The sequence below is a fragment of the Oncorhynchus clarkii genome, chromosome 20, assembly GCF_045791955.1.
Source record: "Oncorhynchus clarkii lewisi isolate Uvic-CL-2024 chromosome 20, UVic_Ocla_1.0, whole genome shotgun sequence".
Lineage (NCBI taxonomy): Eukaryota > Metazoa > Chordata > Actinopteri > Salmoniformes > Salmonidae > Oncorhynchus > Oncorhynchus clarkii.
In genome coordinates this window covers 59,297,691-59,321,294 of record NC_092166.1, presented here as the reverse complement: position 1 = coordinate 59,321,294, position 23,604 = coordinate 59,297,691, and the positions used below count along the sequence as shown (strand labels likewise).

At 42.6% G+C, this 23,604-nt stretch overlaps 1 protein-coding gene across 1 annotated transcript in view; it reads right to left on the bottom strand.

Annotated features, from left to right (window-relative positions):
• Positions 1-20,745: 20,745 nt before the first annotated feature.
• LOC139375611 (glutamate receptor ionotropic, NMDA 2C-like) overlaps positions 20,746-23,604 on the bottom strand; it is a 96,301-nt gene continuing 93,442 nt past the window's right edge. Inside the window, exon 16 of the mRNA XM_071117402.1 lies at positions 20,746-22,383. Coding sequence (XP_070973503.1) covers positions 20,746-22,383 — 1,638 coding nt within the window. The remainder of the gene's footprint in view (positions 22,384-23,604) is intronic.

The following is a 23,604-nucleotide window of genomic DNA, read 5'->3' as shown; positions in this document are numbered from 1 at the left end:
GTTTCCCGTGTGTATCAATAGCCCACCACCCAAAAGACATCCAGCCAACTTTACACAACTGTAGGAAGCATTGGTGTCAACATGGGCCAGCATCCCTGTGGAACACTTTCAACACCTTGTAGAGTCAATGTACTGACAAATTGAGGCTGTTATGGGGGCAAAAGGGGGTGCAGCTCAATATTAGGAAGGTGTTCCAAATGTTTTGTACACTCAGTGTATGTATGGTAATGTGTTAAATAAATATAAATGATGATGACATATTCACTTTAGGATCTCACTTGGTGAAGTCCATAGGATCCAAAAATGGCAGAATGCAACAACCATGTCTCTGTCACTAACCAATACAGTCATGGGTGGTAACTCTACAATTTACTCGAAAGGCAAGGCATTCTGGGAAATATTTGTAAAAGCCTTTACACTAAGCAGTGTGTTAATTCAACACTGTTCCGGAGTTGATTTAACTCTGTATTTATTTGTTTGTTTTTTACAATGGAGAATTTGCTGTGTAGGGGACAGATTAAGTGTTTTTTTGTTTTGTTGTTGTTGTAATTTACAGATAACTGGCTGCCAGTAAGTTACCTTAAAAACAAGTTACGTTTCTTACAGTGTAGCAGCCAACCTGCCCTTGCTCCAATCCCTTGTAATTACAGTAAAATGCAGTGAAATATAAACCATCCATTCATTAAATCATTCCTTACAATTATGGTAGTATTAACTTTTTAACAGTATAATACAGTACATTTTTATGGCTTTGATACCATATTAATATTACAGTAGGTGTACTGAAATATGAAATACATCATTTTACTTACTACACCCATGAGCTGCCTGTCAAATTCACAGAAATCCCTTTACAGTGTAATGTCCTACAAGAAGAATAGTGAAAGAGAGAGAGAGAGCGGGATGAGGAGATCAATAGAAAGAGGCGCTGATTGGGGAGAAACTGACTTCAGAAGAGACACACACATGGCTGAACACACCGGCACTTAACTCATTTGACTTTCATAAAGGTAGATCTGTGGGCGTTTTTTTTTTTTTGAGAGGAGCTTTGTTGCCAGGTGACAAATGGTTCCACAGGTGCAAAAACATCTGTGGAGGATGAGAGAGAGAGAGAGAGAGAGAGAGAGAGAGAGAGAGAGAGAGAGAGAGAGAGAGAGGGGGGGGGTCAGGACCCCCCGAGGAGAAAATTATTCACATAATTATTCACATTCTCATGGACACACACACACCTGAGGAGCGTCAGGAGCCCCCCGAGGAGAAAATGTAGTAATTATTCACGTTCTCAAGGAAACACACATAAACAGGTGAATGTCTCACAAAACCACATGACCTTGAAAAAGGGTATATCGCTCAGACCAAACACACACACACGCACACACACACACACACACCTGTGGAGCGTGGTGGCCTGAATAAATTGGCTCATGTGACGTAAACTACTCCAGATGCTCAGAGTCACCTTGAGAAAAAGAGAGGGCTGACAGGTGATGAAGGAAGAAAGAGAATGAAAGGGGGGTTGGATTAGACAGAGATATTAGTGGAATATGAGAAAATAGAAAGGGGGTGGGGATAGGGGGAGAAAAGAGGGGTATGATTAGGGAGGGGAGAGGAGCGGTTGGATAAGGAAGAGATTGTCACGCCCTGACCTGTTTTACCTGTCCTTGTGATGGTCTCCACCCCCTACAGGTGTTGCTTATTTTCCCCAGTGTATTTATCCCTGTGTTTCCTGTCTCTCTGTGCCAGTTCGTCCTTTTCTGTTTCAAATCAACCAGCCTGTTTTTCCCGTGCTCCTGCTTTTGCTGTTCTCTCTTTTGCCTGTCCACGACTATTCTCTTGCCTTGGAACTAATAAATATCAAGCACTCAAACCATCTGCCTCCCGTGTCTGCATCTGGGTCTGGCCCTGAGCCCTTATAGAGATATTAGATTGTGAATGGGAGGTGAAGAAAATAGATAGGAGGGAGGGAAAGTGGATACCTAGTCAGTTGCACAACTGAAAGCATTCAACCAAAATGTGTATCCTGCATATAATCCATCCCCTCTGAATCAGGAGAGAGGGGGTGAGTGTGGAGATATTGGGGAGCATGACAAAAGGGACCATGTTTTGTTTCTAATAAAATATACGTTGAAGATATCTATTCATTTGAACTGTAATACTCTAAGATATTTTATTAACAATCTGTGGTAGTAGTTCAATTCCAGTAGTCTATTGCAATATTTTGACCGATATTTGGTATTTCTATTCCTTCCAGATTAAATATTTTGTACCCTGCACCTGAGAAGTGTTTGATGTGTGACATTTTTTTTGATTAATTGTGTGCCACTCACGTCATGTCTGAGTCACTCTCCAGATCAGACGACGTGATTGGCTTAGCCAGCAGGAGCGTTAATTACCTTGGCAACGCCAAGATTCCAGGCTCGGTGCCCACATTCATCCCATCCATCACAGGAGCCGGAATGACTTTAGCATTACGATACGAAGATTTCGAAATTCCAATCCAAAACTGTTAACTGACGTAAATGGGCAGACGTGACACACTAGACATCAGTAATAAAGTTTGCTCTCTGGATAGCGTCTGGACTGACCACAAGGAAACACATAAAAAAAAAACACTGGTGAGCTGATTCTGTTGGAGCTTGTTTGAGGAAAACTGTAACATAAAAAAAAAAAAAAAAAAAAAGTTTAGTCCTAAAGTTTTAGATGCGTTTCTTCAAACAATATCAAATGAAGAAAATGGGAAAATCTTCATTAGTCCGAATATATCTGATTTCAAAACAAAACGGATCTTTATTTTGTAGAAATTAATGCAGGATTTGTTATGCCAGTGGGATGCAGACAGACATTTACAATATCTCAAGAATTGTGTGTTGAGTGGCAGATAACAAAGACGCCATTTCCTCTTTCACAAAGAAACCCTCGAAATGCTTGATGAGGAAAAATGATTATGTTGCTTTACATATTGGGCACGATATGATCTTTTTCCATCTAGAGATTTTGCAGTGTGATTTGTCATCACTTCTATGCTGTCACCAGCCTATTAGACCAGAGGATCCAATTCTGAGACGGTCCAGTTTCTGAATGGTTCCAGGATGGGTTTTGGGGAGCAATTTGTGCGTGGCACAGGGAGTGGTGAGGTTCTTTATACAATGGGGTGTACACAGGCCATACATCATCAGTACTGTCAGACACACATACACATATTGTACACACACGCACACACAAACACATGCACGTACACGCACACAGTCTACAGACAGTAACCATGGCAATGGTGAGCTTTTCCCTCCATCATTACGTAAAGAGGCGGCTCACATTGTTGTTGACTATACTCAAGATGTCACCAAACTGTCGCCTCTATGTATGTGTGTGTGTGTGTGTCTGTGTGTGTCACCAGGCTGTCACCTCTCTCCTCATCCTTCCAAGGTGACAGCCCCTGTGGTCTGGCTGGCATCAATCACCCCAGCAAATGAACTACCCCACCACAACCTGCCACAGAGCCGGTCCCAACAAGGAGCGTGGCCGGGCTGCCAACGACACACATAGAGACACATTTGCCAGGCTGCCAAAGAGCTACAGAGCTCCCACTGAACCCATAGCCCTCTAATTAACTGGAGGTGTAAGTCTCAACCCCTCTGGACTCCCTCACCCCTCCTCTCTGCACCCCTAGCACCAAGCAGCCAATATAACCGGTATTATTAACTGACAGATACATTGTGAGGTGAGAGATATTCCTCAGGTTACTCATGTTATTATTATCACAGAATTGCATTTGTTCTACATGAGGGATATTGACCATGTTCCAGGGTTTGACACTCTTTTTCCTAGATTAGCACAAAAACCCGGAGATGAAAAAGATACGATTCTGAATAGGAAGAGAGGAGATGAGAGGAGAGGAAAAAACAGAGTACATTGAGAGAGGTGAGGGTAGAGTTCATTCTGGTTTTAACCCCAGAGGAAATCGGCATGGACGAAGAGTCCATTAATAAGAGCCATTTTATCGTTGTCCCCCATCTGACCAACACATTTTCCCCCTCCAATAGAGACAGGGGAACGACCTGCACCGTCTGGATTCACAGATGGCAGAATTCTGGCCTCTCTCACACACACACACACACACACACACACACACACACACACACACACACACACACACACACACACACACACACACACACACACACACACACACACACACACACAGGCGTCTTGAACACCAACAGCTGATCAATGTTTGTGTTTCCAAAGAATAGGATTACAGTTTGAGTTAGTGTGTGTGTGTGTGTGTGTGTGTGTGTGTGTGTGTGTGTGTGTGTGTGTGTGTGTGTGTGTGCTAGAGAGAAATTAAGACAGTATGTCAAACTGCAGTTTAATCTATGGCCATTATGACTAGTACGGGACAGTAAAACACTGGTTATTACACCAAAGACACCATGCCATTTAGTCTATAGTTCACCCTGAGATACAGTGCCTTGCGAAAGTATTCGGCCCCCTTGAACTTTGCGACCTTTTGCCACATTTCAGGCTTCAAACATAAAGATATAAAACTGTATTTTTTTGTGAAGAATCAACAACAAGTGGGACACAATCATGAAGTGGAACGACATTTATTGGATATTTCAAACTTTTTTAACAAATCAAAAACTGAAAAATTGGGCGTGCAAAATTATTCAGGTGGATTGTAGCACACAATGTATATAGACTCTCCTTTTTTCTACTGTATTATTGACTTGTTAATTGTTTACTCCATGTGTAACTCCGTGTTGTCTGTTCACACTGCTATGCTTTATCTTGCCCAGGTCGTAGCCTACCTGGTTAAATAAAGGTGAAATAAAAAAATAAAAAATAAAAACGCACACACACACACACACACACACACACACACACACACACACACACAGGACAGGTCCAGTGAGGCATCCCCCCAACAGCGGAGAAAGCAGTCAAGTGAATTGAACAGCGCCCCTCTGTCTCTCTATGTGTAGCCAGCCATCTATGCTGTCTGGTCAAAAAGAGTATGACTGTTGCCGACCATAGCATTGAATGCCTCACTTGATAAAAAAAAAATAACCAATCGGTGTTGAGCTAAACTGAGTGAGCTCAGCTGTGAATGGTCCTGGCACAAGAAAAAAAAAGTGTCAAAGGAAGCCAGTTTGGATTTGGCATCACGCCAAATCACATCACATTTGAAGCAAAACATCGTTTACAGAACTTGAATTGTTACATTTCGTTGTGTCGTTGTCCTCATTTGGCTAGCTAGCTTTAATCGTCCCTTTCCTAAATTAGCCATGGATGGAGATAAGGATTTGGACTTGTGTTTTTACTTAATTCTCTATGCTGGCCAACGATCATAACTGTGATTCTGATCCAACCATAAATCCATACATTGTGTCCCTGGACTGAGAGGAGGGTAGTTAAACATGTAGCTAGATGTAATAACTTTCAACATTTTTAGTTTTTGTATATTTCTCTTTTTTTTTATTATAACCTTTATTTTAGGTATTTTCTTAAAACTGCATTGCTGGTTAAGGGCTTGTAAGTAAGCATTTCACTGTAAGCTCTACACCTGTATTCTGCACATGTGACAAATACCATTTTATTTGATGTTAACTAGCTCGCCTGGTGGATCATTGCACCTGAAAGGTAGTTAGGCCATATGACTGTTTACGCAACATGAAAGAGGATGGCATTTCTCTCTAAGTAGGGTGAGTTAACATGTTTTTGTACTTGCACGCACAGAAATCAGTACCATGGACAGCCACATCTTATTGAGCTTACGTTGATTTGACTAAATCGTTTTTGGTCATATATAGTTGTCACTGTATTAGACCAAGCATAGTTGATTATAAGTTGAAGTGGTGCTGGAATAGTGAACACAGCCACTGTTTTATTTATATTTTAGTCATTGATCAGTCATTAAACAGCCATCAATAACAGAGGCTGCTGCCAACATACCGACTCAAATCTCTGGTCACTTAAATAAACAGACTTAAGAAAGGTATCACTATTCAGTTTAAATAATGCCACTTTAATAATGTTTACATATCCTACATTACTCATCTCATATGTATATACTGTATTCTACACCATCTACTGCATCTTGCCTATGCCGCATGCCATCGCTCATCCGTATATTTATATGTACATATTCTTATTCATCCCTTTACATGTGTGTATAGGTAGTTGTTGTGAATTTGTTAGATTACTTGTTAGATATTATTGCATAGTCAGAACTTGAAGCACAAAGCATTTCGCTACACTCGCATTAACATCTGCTAACCATGTGTATGTGCCCAATACAATTTAATTTGATTTGACTTACAGTTGACGGGGGAAGGTCTAGCAGGGCAGACATTTGACGAACTGACTTGTTGGAAAGGTAGCATCCTATGATGGCACCACGTTGAAAGCCACTGAGCTCTTAGGTAAGGCCATTCTACTGCTAATGTTTGTCTATAGAGATTGCATGGCTTTGTACTCAATTCTATACATCTGTCAGCAACAGGTGTGGCTGAAATAGCCGAATTGGAAGGGGTGTCCACGTACTTTTTTATATGTAGTGTATGTTAAAAGGGGAATAGATAGACACTCACAATCAAATGCAAACAATTCACCCAATGAAGTCATGAAACAATGAATGTACACAAATTGGTGGGACAGAGCACATTCTGGAAAGAGACATTGTGCTTTTCTGCCCAACACTCCCCTTCTTGGACTGTGCCATCCCCGCAGCCTACACAATGGATTAGTCTCGGCCTCCCCAATGGAATAGCGTTGGATTCGTTCACTGAGATGGGTGCAAATAAGAGTTTGTCTGTGATGTACACGTCGAGGAATTTAAAACGTTCCACCTTCTCCACTACTGTCCCGTCGATGTGGACGGGGTGGTACTCCCTCTGCTGTTTCCTGAAGTCCACGATCATCTCCTTTTTTGTTGTTGACATTGAGTGAGAGGTTATTTTCCTGACACCATACTCAGAGGGCAGTCACCTCCTCCCTGTAGGCTGTCTCGTCGTTGTTGGTAACCAGGCCTACCACTGTAGTGTTGTCTGCAATCTTGATGGATGATTGAGTTGAAGCGTGCATGGCCACGCAGTCATGGGTGAACAGGGAGTACAGGAGAGGCCTGAGAACGCACCCTTGTGGGGCCCCAGTGTTGAGGATCAGCAGGGTGGAGATGTTTCCTACCTTCACCACCTGCGGGCGGCCCGTCAGAAAGTCCAGGACCCAGTTGCACAGGGCGGGGTCGAGACCTAGGGTCTCGAGCTTAATGACGAGTTTGGACGGTACTAGGGTATCAGGTAGGGTGGAGGTGATATGATCCTTGACTAGTCTATCAAAGCACTTCATGATGACAGAATGAGTGTAATGGGGCAATAGTCATTTAGTTCAGTTACCTTAGCTTTCTTGGGGATAGGAATAATGGTGGCCGACTTGAAGAAGGTGGGAACAACGGACTGGGATAAGAATTGGTTGAATATGCCAGCCAGCGGGTCATCGCGTGCCCTGAGGACATGGCTAGGAATGCCGTCTGGGCGGCAGCCTTGCGAGGGTTAACACGTTTAAATGTTTTACTCACGTAGGGAGGAGAGCCCACAGGCTTTGGTAGCAGGCCGTGTCAGTGGCACGGTATTGTCCTCAAAGCGAGCAAAGAAGTTGTTTAATTTGTCTGGGAGCAAGATGTCAATGTCCGCAACCGGGCTGGTTTTCTTTTTGTAATCCATGATTGACTGTAGACCCTGCCACATACTACTCGTGTTTGAGCCATTGAATTGTGATTCTACTTTGTCTCTATACTGACGCTATGCTTGTTTGACTGCGTTGCGGAGGGATTTGTATTATATTTGTACACTTCAACTATGACAGACAAAATGAGAAAACAAATCCAGAAAATCACATTTTAGGATTTTTAATTAATTTATTTGCAAATTATGGTGGAACGTTTTCTGTAAGTCTTCACAAGGTTTTTACACACTGTTGCTGGTATTTTGGCCCATTCCTCCATGCAGATCTCCTATAGAGCAGTGATTTTTGGGGGCTGTTGCTGGTCAACACGGACTTTCAACTCCCTCCAAAGATTTTCTATGGGGTTGAGATCTGGAGACTGGCTAGGCCACTCCAGGACCTTGAAATGCTTCTTACTCCTCTGAGGAGCCTCCACTGGTAGACATTGAGAAATTTGAAAGTCTAACAGAAATGGTGCAATTTCAGCAGGACTTTTACAGGCTCATTGACTCAAGAGCACAGCAGGAAAATCTCTCTCTCTCGGTGACAACTCCCACATCCGGAGTGAGTATGATCACTCCTCATCCTTAAACTGCCCTGCAGATGAGCAGCCCCAAGAGGAAAGTCAAACCCCAGCACTGAACAGACCCAGGTCCCACAACTGCACTTCTCCATTGTTGAGAGAGACACATTCACAGAGATGGTGGAGCTCAGAGAGCTAGTCCACAGAAAACAGACCCACAGACCCCCCCCCCCCCCCATCAAAACACGGAGGGCTGAAGGTGGAAATAGACGGATGTCTGAGATAGCTGGCTGCACTCCGGACTCAGGTGAGAGAACTTAAGGAGGAGAGCGAGGAATACATGCCATATCTAACATCATGAAGGAGGAGGGACAGGAACAAGGAGGAGGTGAGAAAGCTGAGGTGTGACAGAGAGCAGAGAACTCCCCCAGAGAAGCCAGCAGAACAGCCCACCTCAGGCCGAACTACAAACTCAACACCTCAATGGGAGAGACAACAGGACCCACCAACCCAACAAACCCCACCCCCTCCTAACACCCCCCTGTCAGCTCTCTTCGATATCCCTCCTGACAACCCCACACGGATCCAATGAGGACACACAAAGCCAGAGAATTGTGCTCCTCATTGACTCAAATGGCAAATACATTCAAGAGAAAACACAAAGTGGCTAAACTCTGGTGTCCAAAAACTAGGTATGCCCTAGAGCTGTTGTCAGAAGACAGACTAGGATCTCCCAAGCCACATCACAATCCACATGGGCACAAATGACCTGAGGGCCCAGCAGTGTGGCCACAGCACTCTAGGGAGTGATTTAAAAAAAGCAAGCTTCTTCCACTTTCCCCAACGCATAAGTGGTCATCTCCACCCTGCCACCGTACAGCGGGTGAATGCAAGCATTTCCGGGGACTGTGCCTTTAAACCTAATGTCTGCCTAGCCCACCACAACAACCCTGGACTTGAACAGACTTCACGACCAGGTCCACCTCTACAAGGCAGCAACCCCAACTTTTGTCAGGACCCTGAAGTATGTCACCCTAAACCGCAGTCCCAGCACGTCACACAGGAGCAACAGAGCAACGGACACCCCGCCCAGACCAGCGAGACACCCTCCCAGACCAGCGAGACAGCCTCCCAGACCTGCGAGACACCCTCCCGGACCTGTGAGACACCCTCGCAGACCAGCGAGACACCCTCCCAGACCTGCGAGACCCCTTCCTGAAGGACCTGCATAGAGAGAACCCACACCAAGAGGACCTATACCCTGACCACAGCATCACCAGCCACATCCCCACCCCAACCAGCCAAATCCCCCTCAAACAAACCTTGGTCACTCCCTATATAGGGCCCCCCATATCAGGCCTATGCCCCTTCTGCCCCCTCATGCCCCCCTGCCTCTGCAGTAAGGTCCTCAGAATGACAGACACACATATGCCCAGGCCTTGAGCAGAGCAACAGGCCCAAACCCCAGTAAACACCCGCCCAAGCCCTATCCTGCAACCTAAGAGGCATGTATCAGATGCTCAACATGCTCTGCTCACACCTGCTGTAATGGTCGAGCCTAAACCAAAGGAAAACAACACTAGACATTATGGAACACAAAGCTTTTATAATCACATTCTGGCATGTACAAGGTCTGAGGTCATCTGACTTTCGACCAAAGAGCAGGAACCCAGACATCAAAGAAATTCCATGTTTCTTGTAGGACATTGTCATCCTACAAGAAACATGGTATAGAGGAGACTGACCCACTGTTTGCCCTCTAAGTTACAAAGAGCTGGTTGTCCCATCCACCAAACTACCAAGTGTGAAACAGGAGATCAGACCTAACACACTCTTAAATAAGTCAATAAGCTATAACAAGGAAATTATCTCAAAGAAAAACATTTCCTCATGTGTGCTACCTATATCCCCCCAATAGAATTCCCATAATTTAACGATCACAGCTTCTCTATCCTTGAGGGGGAGATGAAACCACTTCCATGCCCAGGGACCTAAATACTAGAACTGGACAAGAACCTGACCCTCTCAGCACACAGGGGGACAAACACCTACCTGTGGGTGACAGTAGTCCCTCACAAATATGCCCCACTAGACACAACTATGACAAAACAACCAACAAATACAGGTCACAGGTCAACTCCTGCAGCTCTGTTGCATGCTGAGTCTGTACATAGTCAATGGTAGGCTTCGAGGAGACTTCTATGGTAGGTACAGTACACCTATAGCTCATCTCTTGGCAGTAGTACTGTAGAATACTTTATAACCGACCTCAACCCAGACGCTCTCTCACTGTCAGCCCACTTGCGACCCCTATCAAACCACAGACTACTTGAAGAATTCAATACTCATTTACAAGGCATCAAAGCCAAAGGAACTGCACATTATTAAATTATATAGCTGGAAGGAAAATAGTGTAGAAACCTACCAAAAAACTATTGGGCAACAACAAATTCAATCCCTTTTAAACAACTTCATGGACAAAACATTTCACTGTAATAGTGAAGGTGTAAACTTGTCAGTAGAAAGCCTTAATAGTATATTTGACCTTTCAGCTTCCCTATCAAATCAAAAATGTTCAATCAGGCAACCTAAGAAAATTTAAAACAATGAAAAATGGTTTGATGAAGAATGCAAAAACCTAAGAAAGAAATTGGGAAACCTAGCCAACCAAAAACAACAGGAGCATCCATGTGCCCTCTTTCGGGTTCCTTGCTAGGTTCAATATATACAGGTTAAGGGTGCGTTCGTAAATTAACTTTGGCTATGTACGATTTCAGAGCACTCTCGTCTGTGTGCAAGAGCGCTGAATAACGGATGCATTTACAAGCGTGCAACACGTTGAATATGACCGTTGTCAATAGAAGTCGGCAAAAAATGTAATTATATTGTTGCCAGCAGCACAGTTACAGTCACCAAACGATACCCAGAAACGAGACCCAGAAAACCTGTGCCTTCCGTATGGTGAATCACTAAAACAATACATAAAAGCACTACGGAAAAAGAATGAACAGCGCGTCAGAAATCAGCTCAATGTGATTGAACAATCCATAGAATCTAACTATCTAGAATCTATCTATTTCTGGGAAAATTGGAAGACACTAAACAATCAGCAAAGTTATCTATCCAAAACAGAGATGGATAAACCACTTTTCCAATCTTTTTGGCTCTATAACAAAGCAAAAACATATACATGATAAATGACAAATCTTAGAAGCAGCTATTAAAAACTACCAGAATTAATTATTACATTGAATGAACTACAGGACAAAATACAAACCCTGCTACTCAGAAAGGCCTGTGATATTGATGGAATCCTAAATTAAATGATACAAATATACAGAGCACAAATTCCAATTGGATATGCTTACACTCTTTAACATTATCCTCAACTCATCTTCCCCAATATTTGGAACAAAGGACTCGCCCCAATCCACAAAAGTGGAAATACATTTGACCCCAATATACGGGCACAAGGTGAGACCCAGATGCAGACACGGGAGGCAGATGATTAGAGTCCAAGATGTTTATTAACAATCCAAAAGGTGTAGGCAAGTGAATGGTCATGGACAGGCAAAAGGTGAAAACCAGTACAGAGTTCCAGAGGTACAGAAAGGCAGGCGGGCTCGAGGTCAGGGCAGGCAGAATGGACAGGTAGGTGGGAATGGAGTCCAGAAAACAGGCAAAGGTCAAAACCAGGAGGAGGATTAGTAGAAGAGAAAACAAAGCAGGTGCACGGGGAAAAACCACGCTGGCTGACTTGAACATACAAGACAAACTGGGACAGGAAACACAGGGATAAATACACCAGGGAAAATAAACAACTCCTGGAGGGGGTGGAGTCAATCAGAGGCACAGGTGAAACAGATCAGGGTGTGACACCCAATAACTACCGTGGGATATGCATCAACAGCAACCATGGGAAAATCCTCTGTATTGTCATCAACAGCAACATTTTCTCTGTGAAAACAATGTGCTGAGCAAAAGTTTAATTGAAAGATCACGTATTCACCCTACAAAACCTAATTAACAAACAAACCAGAAACAAAGCAAAGTTTTTCAAGCTTCGTTGATTTCAAAAAAGCTTTTGACTCCATTTGGCATTGAGGTCTGCTATAGAAATTGATGTAAAACAGTGTGGGGGGGAAAACATACAACATTTATAAAATCCATGTACACAAACAAGTGTGCAGTTAAAATTGGCAAAACAAATGTTCCATAACAAAGCCAAACCTTCCATAACAAAGCCATCACCTACAGAGAGGTTAATCTAGAGAAGAGTCCCCTAAGCAAGCTGGTCCTGGGGCTCAAACAGACCCCACAGAGCCCCAGGATAGCAACAGCAACAGAGTTAGACCAAATCATGAGAAAACTAAAAGATAATTACTTCACACAATGGAAAGAATTTACCAAAAAACTGAACAAACTCGGATTGTTATTTGGCCCCAAACAGAAAGTACACAGCAACACATGAAGGATTGCTTTGACTATGTATAGACTCAGTGAGCATAACCTTGCTATTGAGAGAGGCCGCCGTAGGGAGACCTGGCTCCCAAGAGAAGACATGCTATGTGTACACTGCCCAGAAAATTAGATGGAAGCTGAGCTGCACTTCCTAACCTCCTGCTAAATGTATGACCATATCAGAGACACATATTTACCTCAGATTACACCAACCCACCAAAGATTTTAGAAAAAAAAATCTAATCTCGATAAACTCCCATATCCATTGGTTGAAATACCACATTGATTGATCACAGCAGCAAGATTTGTGTTCTGTTGCCACAAGGAAATAGCAACCAGTGAAGAACTAACACCATTGTAAATACAACTCATATTTACTGTATGTGTATTTATTTTCATTTTTGTACTATTTGCACATCATTATAACACTGAACATAACACTAATATGACATCATTTGAAATGTTTATATTCCTTTGAAACTTTTGTTTGCGTAATGTTTACTTTGTTTATAATCAATTTCACTTGCTTTGGCAATGTAAACATATGTTTCCCATGCCAATAAAGCACTTTGAATTAAACTGAGAGAGATGATGAAAAGTAAGTTCCTTTTGTTATAAAATACATTTTACCAAGACAAATATGACTATTCATGTTCTGAATTGTTCAGTGGGGTCTTTCACTAACCTATCATTAACGTTATATCCAAAAAGTCAAATTCCATCACCTAATACAGCCGATAATAAGCAATGAGCTATGTTAACATAGCGATGCAGGTTTCTCGTAACAGCTTTTGAGGATTTTACATTTTGGGGTCGTCGACATCAAAGTTGTTTCCATGGGGTCGCAAAAAGCTGAATTAGCATGACACAAGCTGAATTAAATGTAGGTTTTGAAAATGAAAGCTTGTTAAATGTAAATGTGCTCCGTTGACATTTCACAGAGATTAGAGGTCGACTAATTAGGGCCGATTTCAAGTTTTCATAACAATCGGTAATCGGTATTTTTGGACACCGAAAAAATCCTTATTTAACTAGGAAAGTCAGTTAAGAACACATTCTTATTTTCAATGACGGCCTAGGAACGGGTTAACTGCCTTGTTCAGGGGCAGAACGACAGATTTTTACCGTGTCAGCTCTGGGATTCGTTTTTGCAACCTTCCGGTTACTAATCCAACGCTCTAACCACCTGCCTTACATTGCACTCCACGAGGAGCCTGCGTGGCAGGCTGACTACCTGTTATGCGAGGGCAGCAAGAAGCCAAGGTAAGTTGCTAGCTAGCATTAAACTTATCTTATTAAAAAAAACAATCAATCTTAACATAATCACTAGTTAACTATACATGGTTGATGATATTACTAGTTCATCTAGCGTGTCCTGCGTTGCATATAATCGATGCGGTGCCTGTTAATTTCTCATTGAATCACAGCCTACTTCGACAAACGGGAGATGATTTAACAAGCGCATTTGCGAAAAAAGCACTGTCGTTGCACCAATGTACCTGACCATAAACATCAATGCCTTTCTTTAAATTCAATACACAAGTATACATGTATATTTTTAAACCTGCATATTTAGTTAATATTGCCTGCTAACATTAATTTCTTATAACTAGGGAAATTGTGTCACTTCTCTTGCATTCCGTGCAAGCAGTCAGGTTATATTCAGCAGTTTGGGCCGCTTGGCTCATTGCGAACTGTGTGAAGTCCATTTATTCCTAACAAAGGCGTAATTCATTTGCCAGAATTGTATATTATTATGACATAACATTGAAGGTTGTACAATGTAACAGCAATATTTAGACTTAGGGATGCCATCCCCGTTAGATAAAATATGGAACGGTTACGTATTTCACTGAAAGAATAAACCATATTAAATGACCAAAGGCTCGTATTTCTGTGTGTTATTATGTTATAATTAAGTCTATGATTTGATAGAGCAGTCTAACTGAGCGATGGTAGGCACCAGCAGGCTCGTAAGCATTCATTCAAACAGCACTTTCGTGTGTTTGCCAGCAGCTCTTCGCTGTGCTTCAAGCATTGTGCTGTTTATGACTTCAAGCCTATCAACTCCCGAGATTAGGCTGGTGTAACCGATGTGAAATGGCTAGCTAGTTAGCGGGGTGCGCGTTAATTAGCGTTTCAATCAGTGGCATCACTCGCTCTGAGACTTGGAGTAGTTATTCCCCTTGCTCTGGAAGGGCCGCGGCTTTTATGGAACGATGGGTAACGATGCTTCGAGGGTGGATGTTGTCGATGTGTTCCTTGTTCGAGCCGAGGTCGGAGCGAGGAGAGGAATGGAAGCTATACTGTTACACTGGCAATACTAAAGTGCCTATAAGAACATTCAATAGTCTAAGGTATATGAAATACAAATCGTGTAGAGAGAAATAGTCCTATAATTCCTATAATAACTATAACCTAAAACTTCTTACCTGGGAATATTGAAGACTCATGTTAAAAGGAACCACCAGCTTTCATATGTTCTCATGTACTTAGATGTTAGCTTTTTTACATGGCACATATTGCACTTTTACTTTCTTCTCCAACACTTTGTTTTTGCATTATTTATACCAAATTGAACATGTTTCAATATTTATTTGAGGCTAAATTGATTTTATTGATGTTTTATATTAAGTTAAAATAAGTGTTCATTCAGTATTGTTGTAATTGTCATTATTACAAATAAATAAATAAAAATTGTTTGATTAATCGGTATCGGCTTTTTTGTTCCTCCAATAATCGGTATCTGCGTTAAAAAAATCATAATCGGTCAACCTCTAACAGAGATACACTTGTTTTTGTTCTTACAGGAATTGTGAATTAATATGAAAAAGCATATACTAAAATATGAAAATACTACACGTCATTTCTCAAAATCGATATCCATCTTACCTCTATATTGTTTAATGACCCGCAGATTCGAGAAGAAAGATGATGAGTTCAATGGGATAGCGAGCCTGTCAGGTAGCAAGTAGCCTTAATTCTTGCACAGAATCCAGCCTAGTTGACACAATGCAATTATGTAGATTTTTGACCACTTTTTGTCTCTGGCTTGCATTGATTTAGTCACCCTAATTATGGCCATCCTACAAGGGTAAAAACTCCAATAACTTTTTAACAGATTATAATAGAGACATGAGGTTTGGAAAAAAAAATTAGAGGGTTATCTACACAATATTATTTTACCCATTGTTTGATAAATGTGTTTTGTGTATTAAATATTTGTGGTTTTGATTGGTCACCCTTCATAGAGTGCATAGGGACAGTGATAATAAGACAGAAACAGATGACAGAGAATGAAGCCGGCAGTCAGAGATAAAGAGAGATAGAGCGACAGGCACAGAGGCAGACAGTGGTCAAAAGAGAGAAACATGGGACAGAGCAATAGAGTCACACAGAGAGATCAAAAGAGAGACTCACAGGCACGTCCGTCCAAAATACCTTTAATTGTTCTTAGTGATTAATTACAATGTGGAAAAATCAGGTAATACAGATACTAGAATAGCTTTCAATGACCTCCTTTAGCTATAATTTACAGTGAGAGGAGGGAGGGGAGAAATAGTAAGTTCTGCCATCATTACACAGAGAGAGGAGCGAGAGAGCGGAAGAGAGAGAAATAGAGAAAGAGAGAGGGGAAAAGGAAGGGACTGGGAAAAAGATGGAGAGGGAAAGAATATCAATCACAGTAAATGCCTCACCAAGTCAGTCAGTACTGCCATTATGAAAGTCCTGAAAGATATGCCTGAATAGTTATTGGTTATTAGAAACTATATATATATATATATATATATATATATATATATATATATATATATATATATATATATATATATATATATATATATATATACATATATACAGTGCCTTGCGAAAGTATTCGGCCCCTTGAACTTTGCGACCTTTTGCCATATTTCAGGCTTCAAACATAAAGATATAAAACTGTATTTTTTTGTGAAGAATCAACAACAAGTGGGACACAATCATGAAGTGGAATGACATTTTGGATATTTCAAACTTTTTTAACAAATCAAAAACTGAAAAATTGGGCGTGCAAAATTATTCAGCCCCTTTAAGTTAATACTTTGTAGCGCCACCTTTTGCTGCGATTACAGCTGTAAGTCGCTTGGGGTATGTCTCTATCAGTTTTGCACATCGAGAGACTGACATTTTTTCCCATTCCTCCTTGCAAAACAGCTCGAGCTCAGTAAGGTTGGATGGAGAGCATTTGTGAACAGCAGTTTTCAGTTCTTTCCACAGATTCTCGATTGGATTCAGGTCTGGACTTTGACTTGGCCATTCTAACACCTGGATATGTTTATTTTCGAACCATTCCATTGTAGATTTTGCTTTATGTTTTGGATCATTGTCTTTTTGGAAAACAAATCTCCGTCCCAGTCTCAGGTCTTTTGCAGACTACATCAGGTTTTCTTCCAGAATGGTCCTGTATTTGGCTCCATCCATCTTCCCATCAATTTTAACCATCTTCCCTGTCCCTGCTGAAGAAAAGCAGGCCCAAACCATGATGCTGCCACCACCATGTTTGACAGTGGGGATGGTGTATTCAGCTGTGTTGCTTTTACGCCAAACATAACGTTTTGCATTGTTGCCAAAAAGTTCAATTTTGGTTTCATCTGACCAGAGCACCTTCTTCCACATGTTTGGTGTGTCTCCCAGGTGGCTTGTGGCAAACTTTAAATGACACTTGTTATGGATATCTTTAAGAAATGTCTTTCTTCTTGCCACTCTTCCATAAAGGCCAGATTTGTGCAATATACGACTGATTGTTGTCCTATGGACAGAGTCTCCCACCTCAGCTGTAGATCTCTGCAGTTCATCCAGAGTGATCATGGGCCTCTTGGCTGCATCTCTGATCAGTCTTCTCCTTGTATAAGCTGAAAGTTTAGAGGGACGGCCAGGTCTTGGTAGATTTGCAGTGGTCTGATACTCCTTCCATTTCAATATTATCGCTTGCACAGTGCTCCTTGGGATGTTTAAAGCTTGGGAAATCTTTTTTTATTCAAATTCGGCTTTAAACTTCTTCACAAAAGTATCTCGGACCTGCCTGGTGTGTTTCTTGTTCTTCATGATGCTCTCTGCGCTTTTAACGGACCTCTGAGACTATCACAGTGCAGGTGCATTTATACGGAGACTTGATTACACACAGGTGGATCGTATTTATCATCATTAGTCATTTAGGTCAACATTGGATCATTCAGAGATCCTCACTGAACTTCTGGAGAGAGTTTGCTGCACTGAAAGTAAAGGGGCTGAATAATTTTGCACGCCCAATTTTTCAGTTTTTGATTTGTTAAAAAAGTTTGAAATATCCAATAAATGTCGTTCCACTTCATGATTGTGTCCCACTTGTTGTGGATTCTTCACAAAAAAATACAGTTTTATATCTTTATGTTTGAAGCCTGAAATGTGGCAAAAGGTTGCAAAGTTCAAGGGGGCCGAATACTTTCGCAAGGCACTGTATATATATATATATATATATATATATATATATATATATATATATATATATATATATATATATATATATATATATTAATACATTAATATAACACTAAAACAACAAATAGCATGATATATCTACAGTATATATTATCTATATCTAAATATAGAATACATATACAGTGCATTCTGAAAGTATTCAGACCCCTTGACTTTTTCCACATTTCGTTACATTACAGCCATATTATGAAATTGATTAAATATTTTGTTTCCCTCATCAATCTACACACAATACCCCATAATGACAAATCTAAAACAGGTTCATACACATTTTTTACAATTTATAAAATAAAAAAAACATAAATACCTTACTTACGTAAGTATTCAGACTCTTTGCTATGAGACTCGAAATTGAGCTCAGGTACATCCTGTTTCCATTGATCATCCTTGAGATGTTTCAAAACTTGATTGAAGTCCACCTGTGGTAAATTCAATTGATTGGACATTATTTGGAAAGGCACACACCTGTTTATATAAGGTCCCACAGTTGACAGTGCATGTTGGAGCAAAAACCAAGCCATGAGGTCGAAGGAATTTTCCGTAGAGCTCCGAGACAGGATAGTGTCGAGGCACAGATCTGGGGAAGGAAACCAAAACATTTCTGCAGCACTGAAGGTCCCTAACATAACAGTGGCCTCCATCATTCTTAAATGGAAGAAGTTTGGAACCACCAAGAATCCTCCTAGAGCTGGCTGCCCGGACAAAGTGAGCAATCGGGGAAGAAGGGCCTTGGTGACAAGGCAGGGAGGTGACAAAGAACCGAATTGTCACTCTGACAGAGCTCCAGAGTTTCTCTCTATGGAGAGACCAGAAAATAGCTGTGTAGCGACGCTCCCCATCCAACCTAACAGAGCTTGAGAGGATCTGCAGAGAAGAATGGAAGAAACTCCCTAAATACAGGTATGCCAAGCTTGTAGCATTATACCCAAGAAGATTCTAGGCTGTAACCGCTGCCAAAGGTGCTTCAAGAAAGTACTGAGTAAAGGGTCTGATTACTTATGTAAATGTGATATTTCAGATTTGCAAAAATGAATAAAAACCTGTTTTTGCTTTTTCATTATGGGGTATTGTGTGTAGATTGATGAGGGGGGGAAAAACAATTTAATCCATTTTAGAATAAGGCTGTAATGTAAAAACAATGTGGAAGAGGTCAAGGGGTTTGAATACATTCTGAATGCACTGTAAATCTGATGAGAAGCCCTATTAGATTGTGTGCTGTTGTGGATGTATCATCCATCCAGTGTGATGTGCTCAGAGAAGGCACATATCTAGTATCAGCCTACCTTCCCAAAAGCCTTACCTTAACCATCAGGGTGGGAACACAAAACTGACCGTAGATCAACATCCAGGATTATATAGCTTCTCAGATCACTTCTACAGCTGAAACGTTTTTATTGCACTGTAGATACACACACTAAGGGCAGGATTCAACCCGTATCCCCACAGTATCACGGAAGATCCGCGTTATAGATCATTATACGCAATGTTCCCACATTTGCAGAGACTGCACTTACAGTAAACCCTGCATGTCGGCTCAATCGGAAATGATCTTTGCCTTTTAATGCCGATCTTTCTCAATACTTCCGCGATAGGGATTGTGTCCAGCCCTTAGCTTTCCGTATTCCTTACCAATATACAGTGTGTTCATATCTACAACGGAAACCTTTTTATTGCAATTCTTCTCCAGATTCTTTAACTGTACTCCTACTTGTAGAAAGTGCTGGGTTGTCACGGCCTTGTACATAGAAGTCAATAGATACAGGTAACTGTGATCTTGTTAGTGTGTATGGTTGTGGGAGGTTATTTGCTTATATGGAGAGCTGAAGACATGTTCCCCTTTCGCTCGGCTCAGTGGAGAAGGAAATAACCCGGCAAGGGCTGACAACACACAGAGCACACACAGCACACATACACACACACACAGAATACACACACAGCTCTCTGGGCTATCTTTGAGAGCATCTGTCCCACACAGCAACACTACTGACTCTGTACATCGTGGCCACGTAATACAATGCACAGAACACAGGAATAGAATGTTTCAAAGCAGCAAGTAAATTCAACATTCCATCAAAAAGCCAAGGGTGCTTCAAAGGGTTCTCCTATAGGGACAGCCGAAGAACCATTTTAGGGTCTAGATAGCACCTTTTTTCTAAGAGTGTAAAATTTGAAGAAAAAGGGACATCACTGTGCTAGGCTGAGCTAGCTGCAGTACAGTCACCTCCACTACACATCCTTTCAATTTCATGCTTTTTCCAAAATGGCCAATTAACGTTTAGTCAAACACTCTACTTTGTCTGTTCAATAAGGAATAAGGAAGTTCAACTGTCCAACCTACCTACCCCTCAGCTTACCACCTTTACTGTACAAATCCTTTGTGCACATGTTTCTGTGTATGAGACATATCCCACCTCCCTCTGAAACGGTCACTGTGGATCACAAATCTTAAATGTGGAAGTCAAACGGTATATTCTGTTGTATAAATTCCAGTATGTAAAGTCTGCAGTGTTTGTCTGTGTCTCTCAGACCTCTGACTCCAGACTAGACACGCGTCCCCAGGGCTGGGTCACACAGGATCTGTCCTCAGACCTCAAACCTACTGATGTATCTCCTCTCTGGGGCTCTAAGCCAGGATCCTGGTCCTCTTGGTAGGCTCCATTGGCCCCATAGGCTCCATACAGACTGTCCTGGTACAGCAACCCCCTCTGGCCTCGAAAGCCACCACAGGGCAGGAGCTGGCATACTGGGCTGGGACTAGGGTATGCACCGGGGCTGGGGCTGGCGTGGTTGCTGGATGCCTGGGAATGGGCCTGGAGGTCCAGGGGACCATGGTAGAGAGGCAGCCCAGGATAGGAGGTTAGATAGTGGGAGTACTGTCTGCTGAGCAGGTTGGTGGCTCTCCGGACCCCCCCAAGGCCTACCCCCCCTCCGTCTCCCTGACCCCCCAGCATGGCCTCCCTGTAGGTGGGCAGGTGGGTGGAGTTTGAGTACCGCAGCTTCTTACGTCCGTTCCCTTTCCTCTGGTCCTGCCTTATATGGAGATACGCATGCTGGCGAGTTGAGGTGGCAGGGTAGCATAGGTTGTTCCGGAGGGGGGCGGGGTTGTAGAGTTTAGTGGGAGTTTCTTGGTCGGCCATGACGCAGGGGAACAGGTCTGGTAAAGCAGAATGTGATTGGCAATCAAGGGATGTAGGCAGAGTTTCGTCCGGCTGGAGAATCCGCTCACTCCCCCAGGTGGCTCGGAGGAAAGATGGCCGTCGGTGGAGCCTCGGTCTGCCTGCCAGAACCAGCTCCTCCAGGGGAAGAGGCCAGGAGCCAACGCAGCCTTCTACCCCAGGACAGAGCATCGTTCCTGGGTACAGGGAGTCGGGCATCTGGGGCGAGACGTTGTTCTCCTGGAGGTGGTTGGCCCGGAGTTCACCCAGACACACCATTTTCTCCTCCCTGCGCCTCCTCCACTCTCCTCCTCCTGATTCCCCTGAGAGGAGGCTCTTGCTCCTCCTATTCTTCCTGGAGGGTTCTGTGTGGGATGGATGGGAGATGGCAGAGGGGTGGTGAGAGAAGGGGTAGATGTCTGGCAGCTGAAGCTCACTATAGGGGATGAAAGGAGAGCGGGGGTGGGAGATGTGCTGGGGCTCCACATACAGCCTACCTGTGGAGGGTTGAGAGTAGGAAGAGAGGGGGTCCCCTCCAGCCAGGTCAAGGTGAGGGCTACTGAGACTAGAAACAGAAAGTGGTCTGTCGTAGAGGGAGGAAGTGCGAGCCGGGAGCGTGTATCGTAGGGGCGTGGGTCTTGCCAGCCCCTTCTGCCTGTTCAGAGAAGTCACTACACCCAGCGTGCAGTATTGCGGGATGAGGGGGTGCTCGGGGGACAGGTGTGTGTGTGTGTTCTCTTTGACATGAGAAAACCCTCCTGGAACTATTTCCGTGGTGACCTGCTGCGGAATGTGGACTGGCAGGTTGCCGCCATGGCGACCCCAGTGTTCTATGGTCTTGGTGGCATGGTCCAGTGAGGTCTCGACCTTGGCAGAGTTGACCAGGTCTTTAGCTGTGCGTAACATCTTAAGCATGTTAGCCTGGGCGTAGTTAGTTGTCAGATCTGAGTTTGCCAGGTTAGGGTGGTCTGGTTCCTCCACCCCGTTGAAGCAACTGTAGATTCCCTGGGAGATGGAAGAGAGAGGGAGAAAGGGATAGAGGAGGTTAGATAGAGGGAGGGAAAGTAGAGGAAGGAAGAGAGGAATGGGGGGTAGAAGTGAGAAAATTATGATCTATTACACTTAAAACATGAAACATTCATCTTCTGCACATCTACCATTCCAGTGTTTAATTGCTATATTGTAATTACTTCGCCACCATGGCCTATTTATTGCCTTAACTCCCTTATCTTACCTCATTTGCACTCACTGTATATAGACTTTTATTTTTTCTACTGTATTATTGACTGTATATTTGTTTATTCCATGTGTAACTCTGTGTTGTTGTATGTGTCGAACTGCTGTGCTTTATCTTGGCCAGGTCGCAGTTGTAAATGAGAACTTGTTCTAAACTAGCCTACCTGGTTAAATAAAGGTAAAATAAAAAAATGAATGTAACTAAGGCTGGGAATGTCAATACGATCAAACTAGCAAGGGCAATGATTGCAATAATCACATCGCAATGATCAGTCATAACGTTGCTAATAGGTTAGGGTATCTATTTATGTAGCAAGCTAAAAACACACGTTATCTAGCTAGCTATCAAGCTGCTAGGAGGATGTCATGTCATGCCATTGGAGGAGTGGGTGAGTGACTGACTTCTTCCCCTCCTATCTTTTTTCGGAGCACTCTCGTTTGAGTTTGCCAGAGCACAGAACAACTGATGAATTTACAAATGCGCAACACCTGCTGAATATGACCGGTGTCAATAAATGTAGACAAAAAAAGTAATAGTTAGTCAAGAATGCACTAGATAACATGGAAACAGCCTAACCAGCTCTGCTACAGCGAGTAAAATTGTCAGAGTGAGGTGTTCTCTAATTTGTGTCTGGAAGTAGCTAGCTAGCAAGCTAGGCAAATTTAACCAGTCAGCTTGGGTGCTTGGTTGGGACAAGCATGCATTGGCAGGCAAGCTGCAGAAGGACGAGGAGGCTACAATTCCCCATGGTTCATCAGTACAATTTTTAGAGCCTACTCGCTGAAAACGTTTGAGAGGGTTTATCTAATGTTCCTTCGTTAGATATTAGCTCATCTTGCTCTGGCTAGCATTAGTTTTTTAACCTCTTGATGTGCGTAACTGCGGGAGAGAGAGCCTAACTTTTCATGGTTGTTTGATCAATAGTACTGTAAAGTTCCCAAATGTAAGAGGACTCCCATGGTGTTAACACATTTGCAGAAATCCTTTCA